Raw genomic sequence first — 21,801 nt, forward strand, 5'->3', positions numbered from 1 at the left:
GCTGAGATTTGGAACAACCCTGTTCAGGTTCCAGCTCAGCCACAGGCCCTCTGTGGTCCTGGAGGAGGCCAGAAGGTCTGCGTGGCCTGGACCCCAGAAAAAAGCACACAATCACATGGCCACTCTGGGCTAGAGTTTCCCCATCTATAAAAAGGGGGTCATAAACTTCCTTTCCTCCATCCCTGAGATGCCTCCTCTCTCAGAACCACCCTGTGTCGGGGCTGTCTTTTATAAAGTTTGTGCCCAGTAAGCTGAAGATATGATCTTGTATTGGTTTGTGAGATATAACAGCAATAATTGCACGGTGACTGCCAAAGCAGTAAGGAAAACTGCACTGCTTACTTATGATCTGTCCTGCAGGGAGCACTTGTTCTCCAGTATCATTGTGAGCGAAAGCTGGAACAGCTATGCAGAGAAAGAGACATTGGTCATCACACACACTTAAAATTCTGTCAGGATATTATCAATGGGTTGGCTGTCCCAAAGCTGAACAGGTTGAATAAAAACATGGAACAGAAGCCCAGTGCCCATAGTGGGCAGAAACCCACTAAATACCCATTACAATAATTTTAACCTGGGATCTGGAAAGTTGTCTTTCAGAGAAAGTGAGAGATGAGACTCCAGCCAAACGACAAGCTCCTGCTGACTCCACAGAGCTGGGTTCAGACCAGTTCTGGTCCAGCTTCCAGCCAAGCCAAATATGGGCTTGTCCCCACCTGCATGAACTCTTCCCAGGATGGAAGCGCCACGTGGCACGGGGAAAAGACACCTGGAGAGCAGTCCCAGCTGGAGCTGTTGGCCCTTCCTGCACCCACTGGGTCTATGGGACTCCCAGATCTGGCCACCCCACGGCCCCACGCCCCTACTCACGGTAGCAGTGGGGGAAGTTGAGGTACCCCTCAGCACAGGCATCACAGTGCTCCCCGGTGTAATTCGGCTTGCAGTAACAGCGGCCGGTGAGGTCCTCGCAGGTGCCATCAGTGAAGTCAGACTCACAGTTACAGCCTGCAGAGGGACAAGCCAGCAGAGGTTGTCACTAACTGAAACCCATGGCCAGCCAGCAGCACTGCAGAAGCATCACTACGACACAGAGCCACTATAAAAGACCCTAACATTTACTGAAAATTCTCTCAAAAGAAAAAAAAGTGCAATTTTGCCTCTTCTAAAGGGCACTGGCTTAGAACAATTGCTCCCACTGTGCTTGTCCCACTGCAGGGTCCCAAGTAAAGCAGCGCAGCCCCAACTTGCTTCTCCAGGAGAACTCAGTGTACCCAGGAGAGGTGGCAGTGGCACGTTGCTGTGAGGATGCAGTGCAGAACAGCTGATGTGTCACAGCTACCACAATGAGTAAGATGGATGTGAACATCTCCCCAGCAAGACAGACGTAACCCACTGCTGCCTAGAATCCCTGTCTTGGGGCACGGAGAGCAACGGTCTGCGAGTGCCACATGAAAGGGCACATGGATGATAGCTGAGACTGGATTGCCCTGCAGGCAACAGCAGGGACAACAACACATTTTTAGCTCATTCCAGCCTTAGAACATACCACCACTTCTGATTTCACAGACGGCTCTACACACACATATATTTCCATGAGCAATGCCAGCTGCAGGATGAATCACCCACATGGCCACATCTTTTATGGTGCTGGACTCCCTACACCAGAAAGATCTCTCAGCCCAATCCTTCAGACGACTTTCCCCAGCCTTATCAACTCCAAGCAGGCATCTACAGCCTGCAAAATAAACCACACTCACGATAGCAAATGTACGGAGAGTCGATCGGGTGGTCAGGGGACCGGTAGTATCCTGGGATGCATCTCTCACAGTTAATGCCAGTGGTGTGATGCTGAAAGACAGTGGGTTAGAGGAGCATTAGTTCTGCCTGTAGGATTCATGTTCATCTGCCGGATTTACTAACAGCTTCAGAGTCCAGAGGGAGCAACTCAGAAATGTCAGCACACAGAGGACCTAAATCTGCTCAAGATTCCACATGCACTGATTTGAAAACAAAGCATTTCCTGCAAACTGTGTGTCCTCCCAAAAGCCAAGTCTGAGTTTCAGGTTCTTATCTGACCTCAAGCCCCTTTCACTTGCTTCAGATGGCAAAATGTCCTGACCACTTTGTGGGTGGTAAAGGGAGTAGGTGGCTTTGATGGGAGCAATCCATTTCCTTCTAGCAAGAAAGCACAGCTAAGGAAGTCACTCCAATTTTATGCCACTGCATGAACTAATCAGCTCACAGTTGCCTCAGGAGCAGAACAGCTGCTTTCCCACTTTCATTTGGAACCTCAGAGACTAAGGAGATTAGCATTTTGGTGGTTAGAGAGATCTAGAGAGACGGCAACACCTGAACACTGCAAACAAGGCAGGGACTTTCTAACGTGCTCAGCACCAGCCTGACCCTCCCAATGCACAGCGCCCAACCCTAAAGCATCAGAAAGGTAATGATGCTTCCCAGGGGACAGTTAGGAACCCAAGTGCTGTTGCCATTACTGCTGCACACTCCTTTAATCTTTGGCAAAGAGACTAAATTTCCAAGGAGAGATCTAATTAAGATAACAGAGGGAGCATGATGCGGTTGGTGGAGCTGCCAGCGAGGCTGAACTCCAGGGTGACAGAGAAACAAACACAAGAATCTGCAACAGCCTTTCCCAAGGGAGCCCTTGAAGCCTACCTGACAGTCAATGCAAACACCTCCCCCTTCAAATTTGTCTTCACGACTTTTGCTGGCTTTGTGGCGATCCACCTCTGGGTCATAGTAGCAGTCAACGGCGTGGCCGTTGCAATTGCAAGCTGAAAATACAAAGAGAGATTAAACCACAAGTCCAGGGAGGCCCTTCAGTCACCAGCCAGGTCTCAAGATACGAACTCTTCCTTGTGGATTTGACATTGAACGGGTAACATTTCAATGAGGAAAGATGCTTGAATGCATCTGGGGGATTACACGACTACCCAAGCCCTCAGAAGCCTTCCAGTTCAAAAGTGCAGAAGCAGCCACCCTCACAATGTCTGGTCTGCAATCAAAAAATGCAGCAGGCACAACATCAGGAGTAAAATATGTGCAGGCATGTAGAGACGAGGAAGAGAAATTATCCAGCTCTGGGGCCTCAAGTAGTCTGGTTTAGAGGGTAACATTCTCACTTCTTTTATCCCATCTGGGATGGAGGTGAGCTGTAAAGTTCAGCACACGGTGACGGTGTTCTTTGTAAACCCCACAGGATTAAGATCCAACTGTCCTTTGCCGCCCTACGTTTATAAGAGATCGTGTGATGCAGCTATGGCTCAATGCTCTGCATTCCCAGTGCAGCATAAATTCCACTGTCGGCATTTACCAAAGGTTTCTCTAGACAAATAAAGATGTCCTGTATATAAACACATCCAAATGTAATTCGTCTTGGAGACAGAATTGAGCAACGAGACTTGCCTGTATGAACCCTTGGACACAAAGAGAGAACTAGAACGTAAGCAGAATCAAAGTCCCGCACAGACCTAATGGGCTTTCCTGTGTGAGCCTCGACCGAGGACAATTAACCGCTGTGCACATCATCCTCCCTGCAGTGCCGGTGACCTCCACTTCACCCAGTGCCACGCACCACAAACCCAACCGTTTGGGTGAATGACTTCTCTACATCTCAGCACCGAGGGGCTGGTGAGACGCGGCTTTGCAAAACAACTGGAAAAAGGAGAAAAAAAGCCAACTCCAACTTACGCTGGCATTCGTTTGCGCTGTCGGCAGTGGCGGGCTTCCACGGGAACTGGTTGAAGCCGGGGCAGCAGCGATCGCAGGACCCACCACAGGTGTTGTGCTGGCAGTCACACTGCAGCCTGCAAGGGAGAGCAGTGAGGTGCAGCCAAGCCTGAGGGATGCAGGGATGGGTAGGATGGGGAGCTGCTGCATAGCCCTGCTGCGCATAACTATTATTAATCAGATAGCAAGTGGAATTTGCTAATCTCAATATTCTGGAAAATAGGCTTCTAAGGCTTTTTTTTTAACTTTTGAATTGCTGATTTTTTTTTCTGAGCCACACACCAAACTTTGCTTTTCCAGTGTCATTCTCTCCCTTTCTTCTCCTCCACTATCACTCTTTTCTTCACAAGTAGACAAGGATTAGAGAAAAACTGGTGTCCCAACGCCTAGCTAGCTCTACAGGCATTGTGAAGCAGGAGGTGGCAGCAGCGGAAACCTGAGCTGAAGGTGATTACTTGAGCAGGAGCTGCATGGTGCAAGGACTCAAAGATGTCCCCACCATCACACAGGGGCAACATGAAAGAAATAAACGCTAGCCCAGAGCCACGTGATTCCTGTCTGCTCCTCCAGGTGTACCTGTGCTTGCAGAGAGGAAGGCCATGAAATCTAAGCCTTTTAGCAGACGGTGGCCATGAACTGCACCTCCAGCTTCTCTCAGCCGGCACAGGCAGGGCTGTGCTGGGTAAACAGGCGGCTCCCGAGGTGCCAAGCAAGAAATCTCGATGGTCAATCGACAGATCTCGTCCCTTCTCAACCGCAACGGTGATTCATTAACGTCAGTGACATCATCTCCAAAACTTCCACTTAGCAGAAGGCGATTCCCATCCAACACAAACGCTTTCTGTTGTATTAAACTTATGGATAATACAGCATGTTCCAGCTTTTATCTGTGCAATTACTCATTTCCCCTCAGGGCCGGTCTGCCACTCCCACTCTCCCTCCTCCAATGCTTTTCCATTTAAAAGTAGCGTTTAAAAATAAATGTAATTTTTTAAAATATTAAGAACAAATGGAGCAGTGATTCTGGGCAAAACACAGGGGTTCAGACACACTCTTCCATGGCAGAGTATTGTGGTTTCCACCTATATGTATTTTTAAGATGTGGGACCTGCAAGCGTATATATATTGTACAGCCAAGCGAAGGCAGCAGCATGGGACAAATGAACTCATTTTAATGAAATATGAGGCGATCCCAAAGTTCAAGGGAAATTTTATGGCATCTTCCATGGTGGCAGCTGGAGATCAAGATTAACATCCATACACATACGTGCTGAGAAAGATGGTCACTGAGTCAGGGTGCTGAGCAGTGTTAATCCCCGGGCTGGAGGACGTGGCTCCAGCCACACACCCTGGCTCTTTAATGCTCGAGATGTTTGGAAAGCGCTGGTTCTGTTCCCAGAATGCAAAAAGATGGCACTCAATGAGTAAAGATGCACATTTCAGATGGAGAAGGAGCTATTTATTTAGTCTCTGCTGCCTGGAGTTAGCAACAACTTCTCAGAGAGCTCATCTATCATGGTAGCTTTACTGCACCTTGTGCTGAGTCCATGCTGCTAATGAATTACGGACGAATGTGCATAAGCTACAATATTTACATGCTGCATTGATTGAACATATACAAGGAAAAAAAGGGAGCAGCTATGTTCACATAGCACATATTTCCTGGTCATCCTGCTGTAAAAAATAAAACCACAGTCTTCCCACTGGAACTGACACTCAATAACAGAAATATAAACAGTTTCCAGCGAGCAGCTGTGTCCGAGCCGAGAGCAGCATGCAAAGCGCTACAGCATCTGGATTTGGCCAGGACATCTGAGTAGCGCATTCAAGGGAAAAAGCCCCTTCCTCCAACTGCTTCTAACAATATTGAGAGAAAACCACCTGCAAAAGGGACTCAGATAGCACAAATCCACCAAAATGGGAAAGTGCAAGCCAGCATTCAGGATCCAGCAGTGGGAAAAGCCTCCTTAATCTTCTGCAAATCTGCTTCTGGTCAGCCAGGCTGGTCAGCATCAGGCACGGAAGCAGCAGCTGGATTCCCTGGTTGTCTCCTCTCTTGCTTGTGGAATGCACGATGGTGCAGTGAACCCATGGAAACAGCTGCTCTTATCAGACAGATGCTGAGCACTTGCAGGGTCTTCCTGAGCTCACATCAACAGCAGCCCCTTGCTAACACATTATTACTATCTGGACTCTCAGATTGCAACATGCCAGGTCCCTGCTGATGCTTATCTCACCACTCACAATGTTTCCCAGGAGAAACATTTGTGCCTGGAGCTGTCAGTATTCATCTTTAACCAGCAGATTCCTTCCTTCCCACTGCTTAGTTCAGCCCATCTGACCCTGGGGCAAAGACAGGTGTGAGAAGTGCAAAGGACTCTCCAGGAGGCTGTACATGCTCACGCACTGCAGACCCTCATACATTCACACTCTCAGAGGGACCAGACCTAGTGCCAAGTTAACACAGCTGGATGTGCAGCCTCTGTAACTTGGCACTTCAGAGAAACTTTCCAAAGCTGGATAAACATCATTCATAGCCAGGAAGTCAGCTCACGAACATGCTCCATCACGTCCTAAAGTCTTTGCCAAGATTTCTAGCTCACCTCACCTCTACCAGTGTGCTCATCCTGCCTTTTTGGGCAACATGCACAAGAAACACAGGCATGTAAAGAGAGAAGTTAAAATGAGAAGCAGAGACCTCCCAGACAGGCTGAGGCATAGCTGGGATTTTTAATAGAGCCTGGCCAATTCACAGTCCTTGTCTCCTTCTATTTGAATTTCGTTGCCTTGCTGCTGTCACACACCGGCATCTGAAGAGGCAGGACACGTGCCGAGGGACACACCACATGTCCTACTCAGACTGGTCACATAGATTTCTAAAGGAATGACATTTCTGACAGCTGGGGCCCATGACACGAAGGGACAGTGTGTCCAAGCCCCAGCTGCCTCTTGCTGTGCAGCGTTGTGGCAGGTATCACCACGCTGGCTCCATATCCATCAGGGCAGGAGGGGGGATGCTTGCCCCGCAGCGCCCGCCTCAGCGGGAAGGCTGCACGCAGCTGCTGCTGCTGAAGCCCTGGAGAAGAGCAGCTTTTCACCGATTACTCATTTTCTCAACTGGAAGTATCACATTTCTGCTGACTTCTCTGTGCTCCTAGGCTTGCTAACAGGGTACGGCTCTGCCATGAGAAGTTCTGTTTACCCGCATCTTTGTCTTGACGTATCCTAAAATGCTTTACAGATGTTATGTGCTGACTGAAAAAGCAACCGAGTAGCAAATGTGTTCTCCTCCCAGCAAGTGTGATCTGCCTTGGGTGAAATGCAACAGCTGCTTGCGAACGTGTGCTGCAACATCAGAGCACAGTTTGGGGACAAGAGACAAATGCATGCAAATGGGAGTGGAGAAGGGAAATTCTGGGAGGCAGGGGCAGTCGTCAGCAGAAGTGGCATTGAACAAGGATCCAAATATATCTTTCCTCCCTCAGTTTTCCCTCTCTGCCTTTCAGAGAGTGCTGAGCCATTGATATTCCCAAGAAATGTCATGGCATTTCTATGGTAAAGAAACACTTTGCACTACAAAGTCCTTTTGCCCTGGAACCTGGGTGTACTGTGCATCAAGCAACACCAAAGCCTAAAAAAACCCCAAGGAACTGTACATTCAAATATTTATGAACTTCCCTTTGTCAGAGAGTTTGGCACGCTGAGACAGACTTGCTTACCAATACATCTTTGTTTTAATACTTAGCAGCTTTAACCTTGGCTGGGCCTCACTTGAAATTTTATTTTAAAAGGTCCAAAAAGCTCTACATGATCCTGATGAGAAAGAAATGTAAGCTTCTCTCGTCCAGCTGAATCTACCCATCCCTTTCATAAAGGCAACATTCAGGCTGCAAACAGCTGGCCAAGAAGCAACATTTTCACACTCTGAACCAGCTCTTTGGCATTTCAAGTCGCCAAGGCGGATGGGAAGAGTCCCATGTGCCAAAACGTAACTGCTTTTCATGTTCTTGCTCCTTTGCAAACAGTATTTGTTTAGTTTTGTACATAACCAATCTATAGTTTTTATGAGTAGAACTGGCTAGCAGAGTCTCTGGTTTCTTGGAAGACCATTTATTTATGAGAGCACTCCCCCAGTCCTTAAGGAGCCCCATGGGAAGCAGAAGATTCCTCTGAATGAGTTCAGAAACCAGGCCTGGGCTTTGATGAGAAACCTCCACGTTCAACAACAGCATTTGCTTTGCGCCCTCCTGTTCCAGCTCTCTGCCATGGGGACGGCAAAGAGAACTGATCTGGCTGAAAACCAGCCTGATAAAATGTTTAATTCTTGGTACTTTGGCCAGTTTCTGGTTCGTTCTCAGGGCAGAGCCATGAACAACAGTGCTGGCACAATTACGAGCTCAGGACAGGGCACAACTCATGCCGGTATCTTGAATTCTTAGCACGACAAATCATAGAATCATAGAATAACCAGGTTGGAAGAGACCCACCAGATCATGGAGTCCAACCATTCCTATCAAACACTAAACCATGCCCCTTAGCACCTCGTCCACCCGTCCCTTAAACACCTCCAGGGAAGGTGACTCAACCCCCTCCCTGGGCAGCCTGTTCCAGTGCCCAACGATCCTTTCTGTGAAGAATTTTTTCCTAATGTCCAGCCTAAATCTCCCCTGGCGGAGCTTGAGGCCATAATCAAACACATTTACACAGAAATAGGACTTTGAAAAACATACCTGTAAGGGTCATTAGGGTCTTTGGCATCACAGACATCTGCATGGCCATGGCAGACGCAGCGCCCTCCAATGCTGATATCTTTGATGCTGTAGTAGTACTGGAGAGCAGAAGAAAAGTTGGCCATTAATATCTGTCTTACTCAGGATTAAGCAGGACTTCAACAGTAAAATAATGCGTTGGGCTATTTCCCTTAGAGCGGCAAGTCAAACCTTGTAGGCTGCAATATCCGCCTTTGGTAAGACCTAGCACCTCATTAGCAAGAGGTATCAAGGCCTGCTTACCCTCCTTGTCACTGTAGGGTCCCTTAAAGCTTTGCCCATCAGGTGCCCGAGCAGAGTGTTTGTCTGCAGGAAACGCAGTCGGATGTTGGTGGCTTTTGTGAAATTCCGCAGGAGAGGAGAGTAGGAGAAGTTCATTGCTCCTGGGCGCCCATTTACCAGAGAGACAACAATCTGTGAATGCAAGGAGGGAAAACAAATCTGTGACATCTTCCAGGATGGGAGGAGATTAATCCTTCCCTCAGCTGAACCCAATCTTTACCTCTGTTCAAGACAACTGAATCAGTTCCTTGCCAGTCTCATTAGATTTAACCGAGTAGTCCAAGAGGCATTCAAAAGCCAAGAGGGAACCAAGTAATAAGAGTACTTACAGTCACTGAGAAACCCTGGGAACTCCAGGGGATGGAAATGTGCAACTGCTCACCTCCCCATTTTCTAAAGGCACGATCCGGGAGTATTCGGTAGTGCAGATGGCATGGTCGTCCTTGGTGATGCGATCCACGGTGTGCAGTCCAAACTTCTCAATGCAGTCCCTCTTGGAAGCTGTTCATCAACCAGGGATGAGAGCAGCAAGAGAAAAGGAGCAATTTAGAGCCCGGTATTGATTTTCCCACCCTGACCAACATGAGAGAAGGGTATATACTCTTTGTTAAGCATTTACTACACAGAGATTGCTTTGTATCATTAACTCTGGCATTGGTAACACCCATGTAATCCACTAAGGGAGGGAGACACCGTGACAGTGATAGGCATGTCACAAAATCCCCCAAATTATTTAATGGCAGTAAATGAAGAAAGTGAGAATGGACATTGTACCTACTGCCACCAGAGAAACCCACCCCCTAATTTTGATGTTAAGCTCACAGTTTGACCAGCTTGAGCTCTAACCTTGGTCTGTATTTGTTGTCTTGCTGGTACTGGATTTGCTACACTGCTTCCACTGAACTGAGGAAGGGCTGTTCGCTGCTCCTGATGTAGGAGCTTGTATCACCACGTTCACGTGGCTCCTTAACTTCTTGGGTAAGACCCAAAGCCAGCACGGAACCACACAATGGGAGCAACCATAAGCCACAGCCACCTCTGCGACATCTCCCATCAGGCAGGGTGGATGTATAGGTGTAAGGAGGGAACCTGCAGTGCTTGGGAGAGGCAGAGTGACTGCCTGCAGGATATTTTCTTCTCTCGCCTCACTCTAAACACTGCAATCACTGTTAAACCAATGCTACAAACCAGAAATGTCAAAGCCACCCAGAACCACCTCTTGGGGACAGCAGTCGAGGGCTCCTGCCACTAAGTGGCAATGCAAGGCTGGCTAAAACCAGGAGACACACTATCAGGCAGTCACTCTGCTAGCCCTGCAACTTGCTTTGGGGATGCTGCATGCCAATGCTCTCCTTGCACCTGTAAGAATGTCCTGGCTCCCCTGCCCAGCTGCTCCTGCAAGTCCAGCACCCTTGTCCCCAGGGTGCCTGGCACCCCTGTGCTGGCAGAGCCAACCAAACCACAGTGAATGTGCTGGGGCAGTTCAGGACCCGATAGTGCAGGGTGGTGAGCACCCACATCCACCCATGCAAAAACCTACATGGTGCCGCTCTCAGGGCCTGTTCCCCTGGGGAAGAGCCTGGGACGAAGGCCACCGCTCCCTCCCACTCCCATTTCACCTGCGTCAGGAGCTCTCAGCAGTATGTGCCAAAGCACATGTCACTGCAGCGCTCTTGAGGTTGTTTCCTTGGGGAGAAGAGGGAGAAAAAGGCAGCCAACACAACTGGCTGCTCCTGCCAGCGCCACTCAGCTCACAACGAGAGCTGATAGCGAAATGTTAGCTGAATTCATGGGAATAATCCCCCCAAAATCTGTTGCAATGTGCCTCCAGGAGGCACGCTGCTCACTTCATGCGCTGCACTGGTAGGCTAAGCCAGGCAGGAGGATCAGGGATGGGGGAGTGCAGAGAGCTTCTGCTTCCCCTGCCTCCACCTCTGGCTTGCACCAGCCATCATCTCCTCTCCAGCAATGTGGCCTCACGCCATGAAACACTGTTTTGGCAACAGCAGGAGCTCAGTTGCATCCACAAGAAGATGGTGTGGGAACATTTAACATCAATCCTCTGGCTGCCAAGCTTTGCTTCACCAGGTGCTTTTTTAAAGGCAATTTACTCTGAAGCCCAGGCGAGGAGCTTGTCATCACTGGCTTGAGGTGATTGATTTCCAGAGCACTACCATGGCTGGGCATGGAGACAAGATGCTCAGCAAGAGCAGCTACTTGAAAAAACAAAACAATTCTTCCAATTATTGCAAATCTACACAGCCTGAGAGAGAAGAGAAGCTGGACACTCTGTCTCTGAGCTAAAACAGAGTAACTCATCAGCCTCAAACTGCAGCAATACTTTCAGGAAAGAGCAAACTGGAGAAGTCTACTATTCACAGAGAAAAGCACAGAGCCTCGCTCCGCACTGTGGGTGCCTTCCCCTCTGCGGTGGCACTGCCCAGCAAAGCGAGGTGAAACGGGCTAATCCTGCACACTGATCCCACACAACATGATGAGCTAGGGCAGGCAAGGCTCTGTGAGGCTGGACAGACAGCTGGGACTGGGCATCTTTCAAGTCCTGTCCCCATTTGAAACGCTGCGTGGGGAACCCTTCATGTGGATAAACACCACCATCAATCTCTCCCCAGCGCTCCTGCTTCTTCTTTGGTGGCCGAGGAAAGCACGGTGACTCCCTGCTGCGATGCATGGAGTATTCGCATCACCACGGTCCCTCACCCTGCTTCCCCGAGAGAGCCCATCAGCTGCACCGACAGATGCTTTCCATGACAGTTATTTCTTCCCTTCTCCTGCAGAGCTCAGCCCAAAAACACACCAGGAGCCTGTCTGGGGAGCATGGGGCAGCCTGGGGAACTGAACACCTCCCACAGCGAGCGAGTAACGGCGAGCCGGCGGGGCTGGCATCACCCACATCAAGGCTTGCTGGTGTCTCTAGAGAATCCTTACATTTCTGCTGGCTGCTTTTAATCCTCTTACTGACCTGACCAGTGTTTTTATTAGACCACCTACAGAATTCCCCATGCCAAAAATAAACTCCACCAAGGACTTCTTGTGCTAACAAATCTGGCGGGTTTTGGAGCAGCCACCTCTTTATTTCCATGGGAATTTTCCACTGGACTGTGTCACTGCCTATCACTTCTCAAGGGAGCTGGTAACAGGGTCTGATGTTGCGGGAGGAAAGAGGACTCCAGGCGTTACAGCATTGCCACTACTTGCAGGGACAAACAAGCGGGGCAAGAGCTCTCGGCTCAGCCCCAGAGTGTGCAATAATGTGGCCCATAACGGGCCCCAAGAGAGGCTTCAGAGCTGGAAGGGAAATTCTCAGAGAAGAGAGGGGAAAAAAAACCCAAAACAGGCAGTATGACAGTAGTAATTCCCCACCAGCATGCAGCAGAGAGGAAAACATCAGCACCGGAGAGGAGCTGCCACACTAAGGCAACACAGCAGGTAAAACGGCTGCAGCTCTTTCCAGTAGAGGTAAAGCACAGGCTGACAGGTCAGCCAGAGTATGAGCCTTTAGGGGCAGCCCAGGGCAAAGCCTCTGAGTGCTCCAAGGTCCTTCCTCACCAGGTTTTAAGCTCTGGCTGTAGATCTTAACTCACATCTCCCAATTACTGCTGCTGCTTCTGTGAGAGGTCAGTGGTTAAAGAGTTCCCCAGCATCCTGCTATCCCATAGACCCTTAGGGAGAAAAGATCTGCTGAACTAGCTCTTTCTAAAGGTATCAGGTTTTAATCAGAGAATCAAGAAGCAAGGATTTCAAATGACTCTCTGCAGCCACTTTTTTCCAGCTGGCTATATCTGATTCCACCTTGCACAGCATCAGGACAGCAGCTCCCTGCCCTGCACAGGCTGTATCCAACCTCCAGTAACCACTAAGTGCAAGGGGATCGCTTTCTCCTTCCAGATTTTTGTGTTTCAGCAGCCACTTGGAATTGAGCCACTGATTTGCTCCTGGAAGAGCTGAAATAACACCAGTCTGGATATGGTACAGGGCAGAAGGACAGAGGAAGGCAGGGAGCAGATGATAAGAAAACTCATGTTCTAGACTTGGACCAGCAATGCCCAGCACTTGACGCTGGTGCCAGTTTTGGCATCCACAAAGATTTGGGTGGGCACCAACGACAACACACTAAAAAAAATACATTTAGCCACTACTGCCCTGAGGAACAACCACTGAGCTTCAGCTTTTGCAGCCTAAGAAACAGAGGACAGGAACCACATCGCTGTGATGACACAGGAACAACTCCAGATCCAGTGCAGCACTTGCACACAGAGCCACCTTCACTGCGGCCGCGCTACCTGGCACTCAGGTGCAGCTTTCTGGCAACACTGCTGTACTTACAGGCAAAATACTGCCAGGGCTCGTAGGTGAGACCAAAGTCGGTAGATCGCTCCAGCACCCAGAGGTCAGGCCGAGGTGAATTAGCAAATTTGATCAGGACGTATGCCACGTGGAAGAGCTGAAAGAAAAGAACACAGAGTTAGATGGCTGCTCAAGGCATCATGAAAACCAGGGAGAGCCTAGTGGGATCCAAGCTGAATAAAGGAGCCGGCGTTCTGTAGATCCTGCTGCTCACAAGCAGCCTGGGGAGCAAAATCCTCCGTATCTAAAAGGATCGTGATATGATGTGCCTGCTGGAGGGATCCAGATTAAGGAGCTCAGCTCCCACTAGTCCGAATGCAAACAAAACACAGACTTTGTGGCTACAGGGCGTATTCAGGAGGTTGAGCTGGGCAACACTCTAGACGCAGACTCAACCAGAGCAGGAGGCACTATAAACCAGTGCCACTGCCCCATTGAGGGAATCATATCTTGGCTTGGCAAGGCAAAGGCTTGGCCCCATCACCAGCCTCTGCAAGGTGATCATGAAAAGCTGCTAAATGCAATGAAGCTGCTCTGGGAGACTTGGCTTTTGGGCTGTTCGCAGGGTTACAGCTACCACCCTGGACTGTTACACGTATGCGAGCCAGGGAACATCCAATTGCACCTTGCACACGATATCACAAAAATCCTTTTGGTTTTGGCTCTCTACGTGGCAGCGCTGCTTCATCCAAGCAACCTGTATTTTTAAGATGGTTGCAGAAAAGTCCCAGTGCAGCTCCTCTTCCCCAGGTGCCGCAGGGAGCAGGAGACCCACTTGGCTTCAGCACAGCGCTAGCACTGGGCTGCTCCTATTTGTCTGGACACTGAAGTGTGTATACACACCCTTGCCAAGAATAAAATAAATGTACTCTTTAAAAGAGCTAAAATGTCAGTGCTAGAGAGAAACAAAAGCCCCAGCAGAATTTCCCTTCCCTGGCTGGCACAGACTCACTCCAAGAATCCCCACTTCATCATCCTGTCATAAAGTGATATTTAAAGGCAAATAAAGTTCTCTTATCGGAGAAAATTCCTAACGTCAAAAACAACCCAAAAGGGAGTATAGTGCATGAAAAGCAGAGATTTATAGCTCAGAAGTCCTTCCTCATACAAAGCTGGTGCTGCACGAGCAGACATCTCCCAAAGACTAACAGGTACCCAGAGGGACACTTGTACATGGGGAGGAAGAGGATGGCTTTGTGCCCACCTCAGCCTGCCCACCCCAGCCACAAGCAGCTCAGGAGGGCAAGGACAGCAGCCTGCACCTCAGCCCTGCCCCAGCCACACACGTTGTCAAGCCAGAGAGAGAGTATTAATAATAACATGCCTCCAGAATAGCCCTGACAATCAACAGGAGACTTTAAGGGAGGGGAGAGATAAGGAAGAGGCATTTAAATCTACCAAATCATCCACAAAGTCCATGTCTTGCTATGGTTATTCAGACAAGGGAGTCTGAGTGCTGTCGTGTGTGTGTGTGTGTGTGTGTGTGTGAAGCAAGAGGATGAGCACAGCCCTGTGGACCAGCACCAGCTCAGCCTTCTCATCAACAGGACACACAGACAAAAACTTCCTCAAGCTCCTGCCAGATGTTCCTCTGGCTCCACGGCAGCCTCTCCTCCACATATCAGCAATTGCTCTGGTTCCCACCACAGGTTGGTGGCACCTGAACTTAGACGTGGGTGGAGGCTAAGGGGGCTTGAGATGCTTGGGGAGGAGTGAATACACCCAGACAGGAAAAACCTGTGTGATCCTGAAGCACAGCAGGTCAGAAGCCATCCTCCAGTACCAGTTTGTACTGGTAAGGACCAGTGCCATCCAGAATGAAAAAATCAAAGCAGCCACCCAACACAGTTTTGTGCTACCAAAAAGACTTGTGAGCCCAAGCAAAGGGCAGAGGCTGCTACAAGTTTATAATCAAAAATCCAATGGAGTTCCACAGGGGTCCTCCTCACTGTCCTGTTTCACGCTGGAAAGAAATAAATGTCCTCAAGTCCAACCTCCTCAGATGATTCAGCTCTCAGAAGTCCCCTGCATCTGGAGAGCGAGGGGTACCATCCAGTCAAATCGGTGCACGGCAAGAGCAGTTTTTTGCACAAGCACTGAAACTTGAAGCAAAAGCAAACATAGGGCTCAGTGCTTTATAAGTGAAAACAACAGCCAAAAAAAGAGCCAGTGCTGCTGGTTGCAAGCCCTGGGACTGGGGAGGGGCAGGGTTGTGCAGTGCACAGGCTCATGACCCGTACGAGCCCTCTCTAACTGAAAGATGATGTTGCAGCTAGTTTCAGTACATCTAAAGTGGGTTTGTGCATGTACACATCAGGCACTGGGGAAAACGGGATCTATGCTTGTTGGGAGCTCTCTGGAAGGCCAGTCCCACCCTCACCGGTAGGGTTAAATATCTAAGACCAGGGCTAGCATGCTAACTTTTTATTGCTGCTTTTAATAGGAAAGAACAAGAACCTCTGGGTTCTTGCTGGAGATTTCTGCATCAGCTGCAGTATCTCAGTTGAACACCAGTGTGGATGTTCCTGTCCTGCTCAGGCTCCCAAAGCCTAATGCGATTCCTCTGCTCCCTACCCAAACCCATCGTTAGCACTGCTGTGCACTGTCAGACTGCTGCTGAATTTTATTCCAGTTGTGACCACAATTTTGGGACACAAAGGAGCCAGCCAATACCACACACACACTCTCTGCTCCAGCACATAAGAGTTAGGGTCATTCCTACATGAAGCACAGAAAATATGCAGGAGGCTGTGACCACAGTGAACCCGATCCTGGAACAGGACCTGCATCCTGGTATCCAGATGGATTTCTGTCAATTCTGCTTGTTCATGCAATGCTTTATCTCGCAGAATATCATGGTCTGCCGGAAAAAATAAAGGCAGATTGCGTGCTTCAAGAGCATATGCTGAAAAAACTTAGAGAGATAAAGATGGAGCTGAAACTCTAAAAATAGAGCTGGCAGAAAAGCCAGACTTCTCATTCCATGTTTAGCTCCAGTACAGTTCTGCCCAACCAATATTACAAGAGAAATGGTTGGGGTTTTTTCCAAAACCTTTATTTAGCTCCTATTATCAGTCAGATGAATAAAAACCTCTATGATTCCAGCCTCTTAGGCAATTTTTTCCCCTCTCTCCATGGGGGATGGAGTCAAAGCAGCACATTTGATGCTCATACTTGTCTCCAGGCACTCAGATCCTTTGCTCTCACCACCTCTGAAAACACGCCAGGTACAACTCCATGCCTAACCATTGCCTGGGATTTCATTAAATGAGTTTTCAGCCAGGAAATTCCGACAGGAGTGTTTTAATTAGCAACCAGCTTTCTTTGAAAATAGCAATATCCTTACATCTAGCTGTTAGTGCTTTTGAAGCCTGTTTCCTTGGAAACAATCATTTGTGGCTGCCCTAGTGCCTGGAAGGATGGAGCAAGTCCCTGAGCCAGGAGAGGAAGATGGAGATGAGGGCATTTCCCTCCATCTCCCACCCACACCATCACTTTGTGTGTCTGGGTGGCGCGCAGCTTTATCCACCACCACAATCCCATGAAAATATAATTCTGATTACTGCCCAGCGTGACAGGGCAAAGATTTGAATAGTAAAGCCAGGACCCAGAGAGGCAAGAGAAACTCAGCTGGTCTGGGAGCAGCACATCCCTGTTGTCCATAAATCTTGCTGAGTAAGTAGCACACAGTGGCAAACTTGCATGTTCCTCCTCTATTCCCTCCCTCGAGACACTAATTTCAGTTTCCCAGCTCTGGGAGGCACAGGTGAAAACAAGACAGCAAACCAGACCATGTCCCACATTTCTTCAGTGAGGGTTTCTTGGGGCAGCCTCACTCATTCTTCTGAGGTGCCACAAAGGCAGGCAGCAGCGTGCAATCTAGATCTTCAAATTGTTGTAATATTGGCAACTACATTTTGACAAACAGCAAGAAAGCCCTTTTTTGGTCCTCTGACAGAGAGGTACAAGCAGGCGATGCTGTCCAGGAGCTCTGCACAGCTTTACTCCCAGCCTGGGAGTGCGCAGGAGCAATTTATATAATAAACCACTCTCTAATTTTCTGTAGGACAGATTTATTACCTTTGGTGTTGACTTATTAAAATAGCACCATGTAAAAACAAAGCAGTTCATCTCTTCCTAACCGCTGCTAAATATCCCTGTGGAGCAGGCGTGTGGATAGCATTACCACTGCTGCCGTGTTCCTGCTTAGGATTTCCTGGAAGGATCGGATGGATCGGGTGAGCAGGTGCAGCTCAATAGTGCAGCCCAAGGGCAATAAATCCCGCTCTTCAGGGGCACATGAGGCCTCCTGGACACGCACAGCATGGCCAGGAGGGGTGACCACCCCAAAGAGCATGTGCAGCATTTTAGGACCTATTGCACCTCCGTCTGAGTCACTGCACAGCAGCTCCAGACACCTGCAAAACCTAGACCGAAGCAGGGAAAGTGGAAATCCCCAGGTTGAACCATTTAAGAACCACTGTAAGAAGTCAATTTTATTTCCCTTGACCGATGCTTTTGCTTCCTCTCAATCCCATCCGCTCCTGCCTTGTTCCAACACTGCAGCCACAAACCCACCTGGAAGAGGTGGCAGAGGCCAGAGCACAGATGGGGGTTTTTGGTCCACAGCCCAGGGAAAAGCAGCTCCCTGGGAGCACAGTAGAACCTCTGTCCACAGCCCAGGCACCAGCATCCAAGGCAAGTGGCTGCCCAGCTACCGTGGGGCACAGCGAGCGCTCATCAGCCTTGGAAACACTCAGCAGCACTGGCACCGCATCTGCTCTTCCCAGCAGTGGCAGATGCTAAAGCTAAAAAGCAATCAAGCCTTTTCATTCGCTCCACAAACAAGAAGGAAGGCAAAAAAGCCCTGGAAAGCCAGAGAGCTTCCACTTTGTTTTGAATTTCTCTAGGTCAGTTATCTGCCCCTTTTGCACTGTTTGCCTTTAATCATTTATTCTCATTGAAGCAATGGATTTACTCATTAACAGCCTCACTGTCCCCCCCGCTGAGCTCCAGCTGTCCTACAGAATATTTATTTCTTCCTAGCCCATACATCAGAATCCTTAAAGTCACATTTAGCTAGTAGTTATGCGCCTACCTATTATTCCGAATCACATAAGAACTATTTCAATCCTTCTGGGTGGTAAAAGAAAGGTGTTTCCCCTCCAAGCAGGCATGGCTTTTTATCCAGTCATTTTTTATAAAATTCTCAAGTCCCCAAGACCAAACAACCCCTGCGCCCACAAAAAAAAAAATCACAGAAATCTGTGTTTGAAAGATAGGAGGGTACTAAAACACACACTTTGGCGTTGTTTCCCTCTTCTGCTCACAGCACCTCCTGCCTCATTCTTGTATGCCCACGTGTCACATCCTCACTCCTAAAGAAGGCATTTTTCCACATTATTCATGCAGGGTTACAGGGTTCTGAATGAGAAGGACCCCTATACCTGTATCCCAAGATTTTCATAGTCAAGTTTAGAAACAACCACCCGTGTCCTTTCTCTGTCTGCAGAGTCCATTGCAACTCATCACACCCGTACTCCGAAAGCCCTCAGAATGCTCCACATCTCTCAGAGAACCCACCCAGAGCCTCCTGTCCTGGTTGGCAGGTTAGCTCTTATCTATTTGAACATCTCTGCAGGCCAGTGCCGATGCTCAGAGAAAGGGAAGGGACTGAGCTTTGCACCAATTCAAGAGTTTCATTGAGAGACATCAAAGAACACCCTTGCCTGGAAACAAGAAATTCAGAGCTACCAGCCAGTATGAAACCTGCCCAGTGTCATAATTAACAGCAACCCAACGCTTTAGGATGTTGTTTTCCAAGCAGCGCCTGTTCCCTTTCTAAGCAGCTTAGCTTAGGTGAACAGCTGATAAAGCATTTTGCAGCAAGGATTTTTTTCCTTAAACACCACTTCTGAGAAGGATTTGGCTCATTCAGTCATTTCACGCACAGCACTGCTTTATCTTCACAGCATCCTCCTGTGCGAGTTATCCTTTCCCAGCCATCACTCGTACATCTCCTGCCAAAAATCCTTGGGGGACCAAATCTGCAGCACTTGGCACAAGCCAGGCAGAGCGGTGCCATCACTCGTAGCTTGGCAAGCCTGCACTGTGCCGAACTGAAGATCTGGTTAGCCAAGTTTGAGAAATGACCCTCAACAGGGCAGCAGCAAGAGCCTGATATGTGGCAGGTTCAGCTGGCTGACACTAAGGAGGAGACAGGCACAGAGCAGCCTAGCAGGATGCGGTGTTTGGGGAGCATCCCATTAAATCTGTGCCTGTCTGGAGCTGCAAACAGCGAGTGCCACGCAGTTACAAGCATGGCATTCAGGGGACGCTGACACACCAGCCTCTATGTGTTCAACCATGAGCTTGTGCTTAAACCCCAGCAAGTAGCATCCCTTCCGAATTCAGAATCGACCCTTTCTGTGTTTGCCCAACAGCCACCCAAGCACCACTTACTGAGCTGGACGTGCCCAAGGAAGCATCACAGCAGAGCAAAATGCAGTCAGAACAGAAGGGGATGGCTGGAATTCCTTGGGATGAGTTTTCAATCACTTACAGATAAGGACTTCACCCACACTAGGCTTTCACTATACGTTAGAAAATACCTTGCACTTAGCTGAGATGGCCTTTGCACTTTCTAGGTTGCTGGGAGCAACATAAAGTAACCCCTTAGAGACAAGACTTCAATATTTACCTTTTAGCTCAAACTTGAACTCGCGTGCCCTCAGGGAAGGGCTAGGAGGGCTCTCCTGTCACTGCAACCGGAGAGCCTTGGGTACCCCTTTAGGGGGGACAAATGCTGGCCTGCAAGCCCAACCCAGCCTTGGAGGAGAGGGTGCCCCAATCACAAGGACTGCAACCTTCCCCCGTTGCTTTAATCCTCTTACAAACACCACCAGGACCTCAGTGCAGCGGTGGCTCTAAAGATGCCCTTGAAACTTCCTAATTCTTCAGAGATAAGACACAGTAACTCTACTCAGATTTCAGATTCTCAGACTATTTACCTTGAGGTGTCAATTGTCTTTGAGTGCTTCTAGGAAGCTTCTGAGAGTGTTTCCTTGGAGTCAGGTGTTCTGGGAAAACATCTATAGCATAATTAGATCCTGGCAGGATTAGCAGTTCACACCAAGGTCTTCCAAAGGGCTGTGCTCCTCCCAGTAAAATAAGGTGTTACTTGAAAAGAGGGGTAAGGAAGAAAGCAGTTCAGATAAGAAAAATGAAACTGGACATCATCCTCTGGGCTCATGAAGGCCAACACACAAGCAGGCTTCGTAGCACCAGCCACGAAATAACACATGCGTGCGCCACACTGACTGACGTGCAGAAGCAAAGAACACAAACTGCATGTGAGCAGCTTCATATAGATAGGTAAGGAATGAGCAGATGCCCCAGGAAGACTTGAGGAGGAATTGCAGAGGAATTTAGCAGGATGCCACTCAAATCCAGCCAGCTAAACAAATCCAGCCACCTACACCATGACAGCTTGAGCAGAAAAACACCTCCCATTGCTGTTGGAGCTGATTTTCAAAGTCGCTTGGTGCATTGCCTTAATTCTCCTCCCTTGAACTAACAGGAGGTTGCAGCAATTTCAGTAAATTGAATTTCAGTAAAATGAAAACTACATCAGCAACAACTCTAGAAATCCCAAAACATACAGAAAAACGTGCTTTTCTATAAATAGAGGAACAAGGGAGTTCCTGCTCACTAACATTAGCTGGTGTGCTTGCATCCTAAATCTGAAATTGCTGAGCAAAAGCATCGCTTGAAGGTTTTAATGTGACAGGAGTTTTTCAACACAGTAAGGAGCAGCAGCCTCTTCAGGGAGGTGTCAGCTGTTACATAGGGAGAGCCTTTTTTTTTTATTCCTGTAGCTCTGAAAAGCCTAACTCATTACATTATATCTTTACCATATTAATCTTCAAAGCTTTTCTTTATAAATTTCAGCCTGTTTCTAAAATAGCATCTTTCACGTAGAATCAGTTACCTAGCAGAATTCAGCACATCAATTTTGCATTATATAAAGTAGTAAATAAATGAAAACAATAGGCTATGAGATGAGATCTCTGAGGGAAAGTCTTTTCGAGCTATCACTTTAAAGTTATTAAGAGACAACCAGCCTTCTCTCTTTCTTCTAAGCCCTTGTAACAGCTGGAAGCCAAAACCAATTTATGACTCAAGCAAAGAACAGCACTGGGAGACCCAGAAGGCAGATCCAGGTTTATTTGTGCCTCACAAGCCTTGGAGATTTACTTTTCCTAGTGGGAAGAAACTCGGGTTTTTGATGCCAGCTGGACTTTAAGAGGCTACCCCCCAGCAAATTTTAGACAATGAGGACATGCTTGACCTGGAAGGATTCAGCAGGTCTCTGTGCCCAGGATAAAGAGCTCATCAGTGCCTCTCAGTGAGCTCTAGCTCGGCACTGCTCTGCACATAAACCTTTTAAGTCCACTTCACCCTGCATCCATCTGGGTCATTTTCCAGTGCTTGTGTTCACACAGACAACCTCCCTCAAGCAGCTCACCCCACACGGCCTTTGCTCAGGGAACAATCTTATGCTGATTAAGAACATCAAGTGGTTGCTTTCCGAAGGATGACTCAAACAACAGACAATACACGCATCTGAAGGGGA

The 21,801-nt window shown here is 48.6% G+C and overlaps 1 protein-coding gene across 3 annotated transcripts in view; it reads right to left on the bottom strand.

Moving 5' to 3' along the window:
* LAMA5 (laminin subunit alpha 5) overlaps positions 1-21,801 on the bottom strand; it is an 89,658-nt gene that overhangs the window by 38,556 nt on the left and 29,301 nt on the right. For all 3 annotated transcript variants that reach the window (XR_011338729.1, XM_069872151.1, XM_069872150.1), the window contains exons 3-11: positions 13,146-13,263; positions 9,184-9,302; positions 8,763-8,933; positions 8,481-8,578; positions 3,712-3,827; positions 2,677-2,795; positions 1,758-1,848; positions 871-1,005; positions 343-405 (exon numbers count right to left, since the gene is read on the bottom strand). Coding sequence is in view for 2 of the 3 variants with exons in the window: in XM_069872151.1 (XP_069728252.1) it covers positions 343-405; positions 871-1,005; positions 1,758-1,848; positions 2,677-2,795; positions 3,712-3,827; positions 8,481-8,578; positions 8,763-8,933; positions 9,184-9,302; positions 13,146-13,263 (1,030 nt within the window). In the remaining variant the exon portion in view is untranslated. The remainder of the gene's footprint in view (positions 1-342; positions 406-870; positions 1,006-1,757; positions 1,849-2,676; positions 2,796-3,711; positions 3,828-8,480; positions 8,579-8,762; positions 8,934-9,183; positions 9,303-13,145; positions 13,264-21,801) is intronic.

The sequence above is a fragment of the Phaenicophaeus curvirostris genome, chromosome 18, assembly GCF_032191515.1.
Source record: "Phaenicophaeus curvirostris isolate KB17595 chromosome 18, BPBGC_Pcur_1.0, whole genome shotgun sequence".
Classification (NCBI taxonomy): Eukaryota; Metazoa; Chordata; class Aves; order Cuculiformes; family Cuculidae; genus Phaenicophaeus; species Phaenicophaeus curvirostris.